The sequence below is a fragment of the Ixodes scapularis genome, unplaced genomic scaffold, assembly GCF_016920785.2.
Source record: "Ixodes scapularis isolate PalLabHiFi unplaced genomic scaffold, ASM1692078v2 PGA_scaffold1__304_contigs__length_218370807, whole genome shotgun sequence".
Taxonomy (NCBI): Eukaryota; Metazoa; Arthropoda; class Arachnida; order Ixodida; family Ixodidae; genus Ixodes; species Ixodes scapularis.
In genome coordinates this window covers 68039631-68051664 of record NW_024609846.1, presented here as the reverse complement: position 1 = coordinate 68051664, position 12034 = coordinate 68039631, and the positions used below count along the sequence as shown (strand labels likewise).

The 12034-nt window shown below is 49.8% G+C and overlaps 2 protein-coding genes across 2 annotated transcripts in view; one reads left to right on the top strand and one right to left on the bottom strand.

Moving 5' to 3' along the window:
• Nucleotides 1–7831, bottom strand: part of LOC115330795 — a 36273-nt gene extending 28442 nt beyond the window's left edge. The window contains exons 1-2 of the mRNA XM_029992824.4: nucleotides 7738–7831; nucleotides 3170–3253 (exon numbers count right to left, since the gene is read on the bottom strand). The gene's annotated coding sequence lies outside the window, so the exon portion shown is untranslated. The remainder of the gene's footprint in view (nucleotides 1–3169; nucleotides 3254–7737) is intronic.
• Nucleotides 7832–8605: 774 nt separating this feature from the next.
• On the top strand, nucleotides 8606–12025 carry LOC121835747. The gene is made up of 2 exons (XM_042290220.1): nucleotides 8606–10679; nucleotides 11079–12025. Exons 1-2 carry the CDS (start codon nucleotides 8606–8608, stop codon nucleotides 12023–12025), a joined length of 3021 nt encoding a protein of 1006 aa, XP_042146154.1.
• Nucleotides 12026–12034: the final 9 nt, after the last annotated feature.

The following is a 12034-nucleotide window of genomic DNA, read 5'->3' as shown; positions in this document are numbered from 1 at the left end:
AAAAATACAAAAATACGAGCATGATATACGCGCGATGTAAAAAAATGTGCACAAACTAGAAGTAAGCTTTTGTCTTTTCGGATAAATCCGAAAAAATCTCCGAAAAAACCCGCAGGGAGAATATTCGTTAATTAGGATTAATGCGATAAACTCCAAATATTCATCTACTACCAATGAAAAGAAAAATGAAAGACGTTTACAACTTCCAGTAACACCGATTTAGAGCGCAGCTCTTGAGGAGGAGGAGGAGGGGAGGGTACTGATGGGAGGGTATACCCCTCCTCCTCATCCGTACCCTCTCCTCCTCCCCTCCTCCTTGTGTCACGCGCGAAACGCGCGTGACACAAGGGGAAGAGGTGGTGGGCACTTGAAGTTTCTATATTACACCCTTTACCACTCGATCCCGCGCAGCCGCGGGGTAGGTTGATAGATAGTCGTAGGATGGGACGAATACTAGCTTCCCAGGGACTTTATTTATTGATTACGGCCGGTTTATTGATCTTAAGCTATCGCCGTTTATCGAAGCAACACTCGTTTGCAGTTGTTGTGGTGGAATAAATTAGTGTTGCCAGTGGCAGTGGCGCCAACGTTGAATCCAGCAAAAAAGAAAAAAGAAAAGATAATTCGATAAAAGCGGATTTATTTGAATCTAGCACATGTCTACACCCGAATATTGTTTATTTTTATTCCTTAAAATAAAAAAAATTAAAAAAATTAAGCTCTGAATATCGGAAGAATTGAGAATAGAACAAAAAAGAACTTTATTAAACTCAAAATTTTCTGCAAAAAATAAACTCAATAAAACACCTTCCTAACCTGTCAAAAAAAAAAAAAAAACTCCGAAAACACGGGATCTTAACTATAATGTAACAGTTGGTGCCCGATGCTAAAATATTTTATATAATTCCAGTTATCAAAGCATAGCTGTTACGCAATACCAACCATACCTCGGCAAACTCACAAACTCAATCACAAACTCACTCACTCAGACTCGCTCATACATACCGCGTGATTGCGAGGGAATTTGAGTGACTCCATGATATTGCAGCGTGCATGGCCGAGAAAGAACGCTTCCCCGTGGATCTAGAAGACCCGTTTTACTCTTGCCCCGAGTGTAAAAGATAAGCAGGCCAGTGAGGAGGAAGCAGGCGGAATGCTGGAGAGAGGGGAATGTTTCCTCCTCTTCTCTTCCGCAATCCATATGCTTTCTCCTTCGTGACATACTCTTCAGCCAGCGCTCGACTCTGCGTTTCCACCGACTCCGACGCCCGCAACGCTTTGTGCTTATCTTCTTTTACCCCTTTTGGTTGTTCGCTTATTTTGGGATCAAGTTTGCACGATTAAATGTTTATTTCCATTCATTGTTCATTGTCTTTCCGCCTTCATCCGTGACAATATGACTCTGAGTTTGTGAGATGATATTGAGTGACTCCGTGATATCAGCTCGTGATATGACATCGAGTGACATCGTATTGAGTACTTGAGGCTTGCAACCGAGTATGTTGCAACTTAAAAGTGATGACACTCGATGCGATGTCACGCGACTTTCGGTTTCTTGCTCAAACACATGTGCTTGACCTTGCGCGAAGTATTGGCGGCGAGATGTTTTGGTGGCGCCCTCCTATGGTTACCTCTCGTGACGTCATTACCTTGTGAACAACAAGTTTGATGGTGTTTGTAAAGAGCACGGTAGAAGCTTGAAATCATTGCGCTCTCAGAGCAACACTGCCAACACCATTAAAATTGAAGTTCTATACAGTATTTCCGTCCATGGGAAATCCTTTGCTGACGTCATAGTCAGCATTCGGCCTATCGTGGAAGGCCGATCATAGCGACGCTTTCGATCACTCACGTCGCCAATACCACGCGTCTGCGCACTGGAGATTCGCACGGTGGAGAGTAAAGGCGCTTCCTCAAACGAAAGTTCTCGCGGGGGAAGCGGGCTGCCGTCGCGGTCGGGCTAGGTTCGTCGGGGTCGGGAACGCGCTGACGTGCCACTGGTGTAGACATGATGGCGGCGCATGGAAGAGGAGTGCGAGGTGTTGGCCCTCGCTCCTTCTAGCATCGCGGGCGCGTTTACGGCCTTTCGGTTGTCGTGCTAGAAAGGGCATGTTTAGGGAACCGTTTTTGCAAACCCGATACGGTATACGATGGGCCCTCCGGTACGAACTGCGCATATGAGAACCTTCTGTGATAGCGCATGCGCAGTACGTACGGGAGGGCCCATCGCACCGTATCGGGTGTGCGAAAATGGTTTCCTAAAACTCCCTAATGTCTCCCGCGCACGGCGCTTTCCGAACCCAGCTGACAAAGCGTGCAGTAGTTTGCTCAGCTAAGGGGTGCATGCGAGTGCCAATGTACCAAACCGCAGACCTCTGCAATGTATCGGAGTCGTCAGTCCGGTACAATGCAGAGTCCTCGTTTACAATCTAGTAAACGAGGACTACGCATGACGTCGGTTTTAGTGGGAAAACAAACGGGCTAAAACTCGAAGAGAAAATTGGCGTCATTGCGTGCCAAGCGTCACGCTCGTTTGAGACGCTGCAAACCGCGATGGCGTCGCCGCCGATGTGAACTAGGCGGCGCTGCGTCCATCCACTGTACGGGGAGAAACTCACGGAGAGGAGGAAACGAGAGCGCGCGGGGACGTCAGAGCGCCGTGCTGTGCTCTGATTGGACGGATTTGGATAGACGCAGAGGCTAGCTGCCTTCGTCTCTATACGCACAGTCTCCCTCCAATCCAACCAGAGCAAACAGGAGCGTCGTTACCTCCTCGCGTTCGAACAGTGAGTAGAGAAAGATTGGTATCTAGCCTTTGAGTCTACCCACTAATTCTTCCAATCATAGCTCGGCGTTATGTGTGCTTCTCTCTCTGTGTGTGTGTGTGTGGGGGGGGGGGGGGGGGGGCATTCGTGTTGCTTGGTTGGGAACAACTTGTTCGCTATAGGCCGCGTTAGTCCTAAAAAAGAAAGATACGCTTCGAAGTTTTTTCATGTCATTTGTTTAATTGAGAGGCGATAAAAAATATAACGCGTAAGAGAATTTGAAGGCGATGCGCCATCTTCAGGAAATCCTCGCTGAAGATGGTTTGGTAAGAACAGTGTCTTAGGCTTCCGTTTAGTTGCGCTGTGCTTAAAAAAAAGAAAAGAACAGGGGGAGTTATACTTACAAGGTGAACCACCGCTAGCAAAAGCGGCCCATTGAGATCAGCTCGTGCATGTCGCGCTTCGTCTTTTCCACCGGCCCTGAATTGCTGAAACCGCAAAAACATGCCACGTTATTTAGAATCCGAACTTTTTTTTAGGTATGAACAGATGGCGAAGGAATGAAGATCGAATAACCCAAAGAGATAAACGTAAGACTTATCGTCAATTTTTTAAAATTATAACTACATGTGATGAGAGCAGCCTTAACAGCGAATTGTTTTCTTTTTACGTACAGTTTTTTTTAAGCTTAATAGATGTGTTTAAAAAAAAGCCGTGAAAACTATACTTATCCGATTCGTGCAGGTGAGTAATACGGCCAGTGGGACATAGTATACCGGGCTAACCTAACGATCAGTCGGCTATTTAAGTAAAAATGCAATTAAATTTCTATTTATCAAAAATAGACCCATTGCTCCAGTTAGAAACCTGCTGAGCGTCATCGAAAGCCACGAAATCCTTATTTTTTAGAAATACATTGAACGCATGGGAAGCGTATAGTAGTGCGCTAAAGGTACTTTTCGTCCTGCAGGTACAAAAATGCGTGGAAAGCGCTAAAACAACTTTTATATTGTTTTTTAGCACGTGCGGAGGTGTGAAATATACTGCGAAGGAAGGAATCGGTGTCCGTGTCGACACTATTTATACTAGTAGTGTCGACAAGGACAGCCATTCTTTCCTCGCCTGGCTGACACGCACTCTTGAGCCTTGACACTTATCCTCCGATTATGTGTGACATGTATCAAAACATGGCGAACAGCGGCTCGCCAGGTCACAAAGGGAGAGTGAATTGGGTTTTAAACAACGCTTTGATGTTAAATTCAAATACTTTACTATAGACCTTTTTCATGGCAAATGCCACCAGGCGGTGCTCCAGTCTTTGACGTCACAAAGAACTTCCGATTCATAAAAAGAATGAATCAAGCTCACCTTTACACCGCTGAACGCCAATAGAACGAAGAAATGTGGCGATGCAGGCGAGTTGGTTATGCATGTTGAAAGTAGTGAAAGCGCACAATAAAGACGAATACGAAGACGGAGAGGCAAACAGGACGAGCGGAACGAAGAAGAGCGAAATCTGTTAAACTTTTTCGCATGATTCTTGTAAACCAACCTGCCTCTTCCGAGAGGTTAAATTGCACAGCCGAAGGCCTTTGTTAAATTTCCAACTTTGTTGTTCGTGTAGCATTTACGCTTCCTAGCACTGATGACACATGGCCTCCGAGATCTCAATGAGTGACATAAGCAAGCTCGACAGGCTTGCAAAGACCGAGAGACCGGACGTCGCTTGGGACTCAAGCAGCGGTTCGTTTGTAGACAACCAAAGGGTCTATACTCCGTGTCATTAGTAGCGTGCAGTACAGGCGAAGGCAACGCCAGGCGAGGGGAGAAAGGGTAAGCATTAGGAAGGCTGGGGCGGAAGAGAGAAACCTCCTCTCTCCTCTAACGTTCCTAGTGCTCTCCTTTTCTCTCTACGGCCTCCATTGCCCACCCATCCCGTCCCGCCTTCCTAGTGCTCGCCCTTTCTCTCTCCGCCTGGAATTACCAAATATTTTGCTAGGGGGAATACATTCCACTCCGCTCATTTGCATTAGGCACAACGCCTAGAGCGCCGAATCCAGGACTGACGAAGGGGAGGTCCGCGTCACTCCACGCGCATGTGCACGTGGATGTTCGCGGCGGCCGCAGCGGTTTCGTCTCCGATTCCACCTAAAGCCCCTTCATGTTTCAAAAGTAGCGCAAGGTTTGTCGATGCACGAGGCACGTGCAACGTGCAACCCTTGGGAAGATCATGGCGGCGCAACGCAGCAAAGTATTTGGCGCAGTACTGAGCTAGATTTTAGACGCCATGATCTAAAAGCGGCGCGCGGCACGTCTCTCGAGCATTTCCACGACAATGAATTTGGTATGTAAAACCACCATCATCATCATCATCATTTACCGCCCGATAACCGAGACCTCCCCGACGATAGATGACTATCGCCAAGCCCAGAAAACCTGTCCGCGCCGAGGCTATTGTATTTGAGAGGAGTGGAATGTTTTCCCCCTAGTAAAGTATTTGGAATTACCTTCGGTAAAGCCCTTCTATCCTAGGAAAGAATGACGCCTTTCATTGTTGTGGAAATGCTTGGGACAAGTGCCGCGCGCCACTTCTGGGAGGAACATGGCGTCTAAAATCTAGTTCATTGCTGAGCTGTGCCGGCATGGTCTTCCCAAGGGCTGCACGTTACACGTGCCTCGTGCATCGACGCACCTTGCTCTACTTTTGAAACATGAAGGGGCTTTAGCCTTCGCGGGCACTGCACACTATAGTAGTGTTACACAAGTGACACGGAGTACATCAGAATAGATCCTACTCCGCTCAGCCGCTTTAAGGCTCTCTCACACAGTTACGTCGACTGCATTGCTCTGTGTTGCATCGTGCGGCACAGCGCCTCCCCATTGTCTAGTCGTTAGGGTCGCCATAGCAACAGCTCGACGGAAACAGTCTTAACGCAGTCAAACGCAGGTGTCTGAACGAGCCTTTAAGGCTGGTTCGCACATTTTTCGACTGCTTACGACCGGAGAGGCTTAAGGCTGGTTCACATATTTGCGACTCCTTACGGCAGGAGCGATTTGCGTGTGGACCGAGCTCTTACAACGAGACAGCACGCGCTGGCGCCATCGATGAGATCCTGGAACTGCATTTCACTACAGCGAAGGTTTTGTTTTTTCGAGATCAAATATACGTACTATGAGAAATGGTAACTTTGTCGAAAGTTTTTCAAGCCTAAAAAGGGATGTAAGGAAACTAAAAGTGTTCCGCGATATCACTTCAAACGACGTGAAGCGGACTTGAGGAGGAGGAGGGGAGATACATTCGTTTGCGGGAGTTCCACAACTGAGTTGATCTAGTAACGTTGACTCGAACCTTCATAACATCGTCCGCTCACGCTCTGCATAAAAGGCCTAAAACACACGAAAAAGACTATCTTCGTTCGCAAATGAACAAGAGACCGATATGACCAGTCAGTTTGACTACGCCACCGCTGCCGCAATGCCCCCCCCCCCCCCCGCCCCCCCATCGAGGTAACTTTATCTTTCTGCACGTGCGACAACCCCGCCGGAGCTAGCTTGTGTGGAGCACGTGACGGCACGAGCGCTCGCATGCACGACCTTCTACATCTTGTGAACTAAAGCATATGACTGAAGTTATGACGGCGTCATGCATGCATCGAACGCATAGTGAAATCAATCTATTAAAGAAAAAAAAAAGGCCTGGCGCACGTTATTTTTATTATACTTTTTGGAGCCGCTGATTATACCCGTTAGGGTGCTTGAACCCGGTTTAACATGAGGCGCAACAGTTGCCGCTTATCACATCAGGACAGGCGCAACGCGAATGTTGGGGGCAGAAAAGTGCGTGCGGCTTCCACGTGGCGGCGCCAGTAAGCGGGGATGCCTGTGGGGGGGTGAAGCGCGCCCTTCGCTTCCCAGAGAAGGGATACGGCAGTGACAGCGCTTACCCAATAAAAAAAAAAAAACAGTAAAAAAAAGAAAAGGAATGTGAGCATATGTTAACCGTAGCCATCTGTTATTCTTCCATCCCCTCTGCCGCCCCCGCTCCGTTCTTTCCTTCCAAATTGCTCCCCGCAACCCGAGTTCTCTAGAGCCAACGAGCCCTCGCCGTCCAAACCACCGCCCATTCTTCTCGCCCTCAGTTCTACCCATCGCCCAAATGTAAACACCAGCCAAGTCGACTCTGCTCGCAAACCCCGGCAGCCGACTTCTTCGCCGCAGCTGTAACCTTACCCCTCACCTCATAAACTAGCCTCGCCCTCGCCCCTGCCCCGAAGCCATCGCCTCTTCGCCTCAAGATTCTCCAAGCCTGCGTTCTTCTCTTCCAGTTGCTTCCGCCCGTCCCACTGACTCAGACATACCTTCCTTCTCCCGTAATAAACAGTTATCTTAATCTTTAAACTTGTTCTTTCTTCCTGGGGCCTACCACCGGCCCTCACAGGAAAGAAAAGTAACTACACTTTTGCATTTCTTTTTGTAGTTCTTGGGTACAACAAACCCAGAAGCGGAGTCGACAAGAAGGCTTGTTGGGCCCGACAGAAAATAGTGTGCCGTCGCAAGTAGTCACCACCAAAACGTATACCGGAGCACACGCAATAAAGGAGGCAGGACAAGCCACGTGTACGGCGAAGTGGAAAAGCGTGTACATGCGTGCACGCTTTTCCTTACACGAGAAGGGCATATATAACCCATGGCTACCGGGCCCTTTCCGGTTTCGATTCTCGACAAGGTTTGATCGAGTGAGAGAGGATAAAAACATACGAAAAAGAAAATGAAATCCAGGCTTTTGCCAAACGAACGGTGTTTCGTTCGCCAAACCATCGCATTGAAAGGCATCTATCAAACGACCTAAGGCTGCCGCGGAGGATTCGAAGCACGGACGGGCGCTGCAGTTCTTCACACAAGCCGTATTCCACCATCCTCTACGGCTGTCAAGAGGATAGAACAGCGCGATCATCAAGCTCGTTTGTCTTACCTGCGGGTTATCCGGTTGGAACCATTTGGACAACAAAATCCAGAACAAAGGTTCTGGCAGCTGAGCGGCACTCGCTCGAGACAAGAGGTTCGCGCGCCAAAGAACCGACGATCTTCGTCTTCTTACCATCAGTAACGCAGCCGCACTCCAATATCCAAATTTGCAGCATTCACGACCTAAAGGGGGTCCAGTGGTACGTGTCAAAATGGCTGTCATCTGGAAACGTGATTAAAATCAGCGAAAAACGTTAGGAAACTGTTGAAGAAAACAGAAGACAGGAAAGAAGACTTGTTGAAGAAACAGAAGACACTTCTACATGTCATCTGGACGATCGTCGTAGAACAGCGGTGCGAGGCTGGGTCTGCGACGCTTAAGTAATTCTAGTTTTGCTATACATACGCGCAGTTTTAGAGCTTTACGTTATTTTTTCACGCCAGGAAGGTGTAGGCAAGCCCATTTATTATGAGGCCCATCATCCAGGAGCTAGGGAGCGAGATTCTCACACCGCGGTACCACCATCGCTGAAAGTTGTGAATAACCGCGTGCCAGAGTCATACTGTGAGCTGACGTGACCCCCAGACAGCGGACACTGAGACCTGGTCTAACAACCTTGGGCAGCCCAGCGCAAGGAGCGTGAAGAGCCGCCATGAGCCTCGTGTGTTGACGAACTTGTAACCCAGCCCCTTTTCTACCAAATTAAAGCCTTTTTACCCCTTTACGCCCGCTCCACCGCTCACACATGGCGCAGTCGACGCCCGCAACCTGCCGCAGCCGCTTTGCCCGTCAAGTAAGCCTCTCCGCATTTGATTGAGCGCTGTCGGAACGTCAACCGCCTCCTAAGCCTACTCAGCCTAGCCCGTCAACAACGATGCCTTTCATCAACTGGCGTGTTGCCACCGCCGAAGACCTTGCCACCCTGAATGTACAGATGATAAAAACCGAGCTGCAGCGCCGGAGCCTCTCCACAACCGGCAACAAGGAGGAATTGATCGACCGACTTCTGGTCGATACCGCCCAAGAACCACCGCCAAACGTGCCCGCAGCTTCGACGTCGTTTCCAACCGTGCCAGCACCTACGATGTCATTCCCGGAAACGCCAACCTTTATATCAGACCCACCAGAGAACATGCAGCGCATGACAGCCTTCCTCCATCAGAACATGGCCGTGATGATGACAACGATAGCGAGTCAAGCGAATCCGGTGCGCCTAACGACGCTACCGGATCTCTCAGCTTCGTTGCCTACTTTCAACGGAAGTGGCACCCCTACCCTCAAGCATTGGGTCGAAGAGCTCGAGCGCACTCAACGACTTGCGCGATGGGAAGACCCAACTCTCTTGGCCATCGCACAAGGGAAGCTACGTGGTGTCGCAGCAGACTGGCATGTGTCAACAGGGCGACAACTTACAACCTGGACCATTTGGAAAGCCGGGCTTGAAGAGCAATTTGGTGAACAACTTTCACTCATTCAGTGGCACCAGAGAGTCGCAGCGATCACGCAGAAAGCCAGAGAGAGCCTGCAGCAGTACGCCTTCGCAAAGCTGAAGCGCATGTCACGCTGTCCAGTTCATATTGCCGACAAGGAACGCATTGAATACCTCGTTCAAGGCATTCGTGACGAACAGGTAGCCACATCCATCGCCGTTCAGCGACCCCGGACCGTGGACGACTTCCTCAGCATAGTGTCTGAAGTGGATGGAGCATTGGACCACACCCGCCTGGCCCGATCTTCAAAGTCAACAGAGCAAGCCTTAGGACGCCCCACGCCTCAAGGTACCATCGCCAAATCTGACAGTGCCGTGAACTCCCCACAGTCTGGTCGATCATCTACCTTCCAGCACACCACACGTGTTATGCCGCCTCCTCGCATCACCAGCCTACCACCTCCTGACCAAGAATCAAGGTATGAGGCCATTTCGACGAAGTATGGTGCCCCAGCATACAGACGAGGACAAGACTTGAGAGATGCCGTGTGCTACAACTGTCAAAAGAAGGGCCACCTCGCAAGCAAATGTACCGAACCAAAACAGCCTGTTCGTGACAAGCAGACAGTCCCCAAAGCACCAACGGCTTGTGTTGGCCGCGCCGAGGACTTCTTGTCTGGATCCAAGTTTAGATGTGCTGTAGTCACCGCACAAGTCAAAGGACTGGGAGAGATCAGTGCCTTCCCAGACAGTGGTTCGAACGTCACTATCCTTGCAGCAAGCCTACCATCAAACCTCAAGCTGGAACCGTGGACCAAGCCACCTTTGCTTGTCGTCGGAGGAAGCTCAGTCATGCCCGAAGGATCAGTCTTTCTGCGGATAACTACCGGACCTCTGTCTGCAGTTGTCAAAGCAGCCGTCCTTGAAAGGAATGCCCTCCCGCTCATTCTGGGAGAAGACTGGTTCTACGCAGCCCAAGCGGAACTGCATTTCAAGCCTCCGCTCCTACCTGTGATCTGCCAACCGTCAAACAACATTATCGTGCAGTGTAAGGAGGAACTCTTGCCAAGAATGTCAAATGCAGTAATCTTGACAACTTCTGCGTTGTCACGTTTTGACCCCCCGCACTCTACAGCAGAGCCACCCCAAGTCGAGCACGAGCCAGATGAAAACGAACCCTTGTGGAGCCAACTCAACAAGGCAACCTTACCTCAGGCGGACACAACTCGCTCCACGAGCCACCTCGAGACAGGCCCCCCAAGACCGTTGCCTCCAGACCAGCCTGCTATCATTCTTGATGATAATTTGACCGATATCTGCCTAGGAGCTCAGCTAAGTCACGAAGAACAAGAAGCCGTAAAGAGCATTGTACAACGCCATGCTGGTCTTTTCAGCAGCAGCCCTGAGGACATTGGCCTCTATGAAGGCATTGAACACGAGATCAAGCTGATGCCCGACGCCAAGCCCTACGGTCGACAGCCCTACCGCTACACCGCCAGTGACAGACAATTCCTCGAGCGTCAGACAGCATCTCTACTCGAGTATGACATCATTCGTCCATCCTCTGGACCATGGAGATTCCCAGCGATTGTTGTGACGCAAAAAGACAAAAAGAGGCTATGTGTGAACTACATACCTCTAAACCAGATGACAGTAAATGTCCTGCAGCCACTCCCCCGAGCTGATGACATTTTTGATGACCTTGGTGGAAGCTCCCTTTTTGCGGTCTTGGACTTATGCTGTGCGTACTGGCAGATCAGAGTGAAAGATGAAGACCAAGAGAAAACCACATTCATCACTCATCAAGGTACCTTCAAGTGGACGCGAATGCCTTTTGGCTTGAAGAATGGACCGCCCACCTTTCAAAAAACGATGCACAAGATATTTTCTCAGCTGAAGCCCCGACAGTCCAAATCAGGTGTGCGCACATATCTGGATGACATCATCATCTTTGCCGACACCTTTTCGGAGTTCCTGGATCTTCTCGAAGAGGCCCTGATTCTCCTGCAGCAGGCCGGCTTCAAGGTTTCCTTGAAGAAGTGCAAGTTTGCGGTTCCTTCTGTGAAGTTTCTTGGATTTGTGATCTCTGAACAAGGCAAACAACCAGACCCTTCAAAGATCGAAGCACTCCTGCGAATCCCAGCGCCAACAACGTCGAAACGGCTGCTATCGTGGCTCCAAACGGCCAATTTTTACAGACGCTTCATATGTGACTTTTCGAAGATTGCAGCGCCTCTTCAAGCCGCCATTCGGAACGTCGAGTTCCAGTGGACACCTGAGGGCCAGCAGGCTTTTGAAACTATTCGCTCTGCACTAACGTCACCACCAATAATTGGCCACTTTGATGCTGACGCGCCTACGACAGTTGCCACAGACGCATCTGCTACAGCCCTTGGAGCAGTACTCGCCCAGAAGCAAGATGGAAAAGAGACTGTGATTGAGTATGCCAGCCGATTGCTCACGGAACCTGAACGGAAACTGCACAGCAATGTTTGGGAAGCCATGGCCGTGCATTGGGCCATTACAGTGAAATTTCGACATTACCTATTGGGACGACGGTTCCATCTTCTGACTGACAACTGGTCAGTCGCCTGTTTGACCACAAACTTCAAGCCGTCGCGACGCTTCACAGGAATGCTACTCGACCTAGCCGAGTTTGACTTCTCGGTTGAGCACCGACCCGGACGTCAGAACCACGTGGCTGACATGCTTTCACGATACTCATGTGCCACGGTGTCCCAGGTCGACACACTCATCGCAATGCAAGCTGAGACGAAACGTGCAAGGCCATACGTGCAAAACTTCTGTCAGGACAGGACACCCAGAACTTTGTTGTGGTCGACAAGACCCTGTGCAGAGTTGTGAATCCAGAAC

Excerpts from the sequence above, each read along its gene's own strand:
- LOC121835747 (XM_042290220.1), top strand. The coding sequence starts at position 8,606 with ATGCCTTTCATCAACTGGCGTGTTGCCACCGCCGAAGACCTTGCCACC. Across the intron at positions 10,680-11,078 it reads TGACAGACAATTCCTCGAGC|GTGTGCGCACATATCTGGAT; the intron begins GTCAGACAGCAT and ends AGTCCAAATCAG.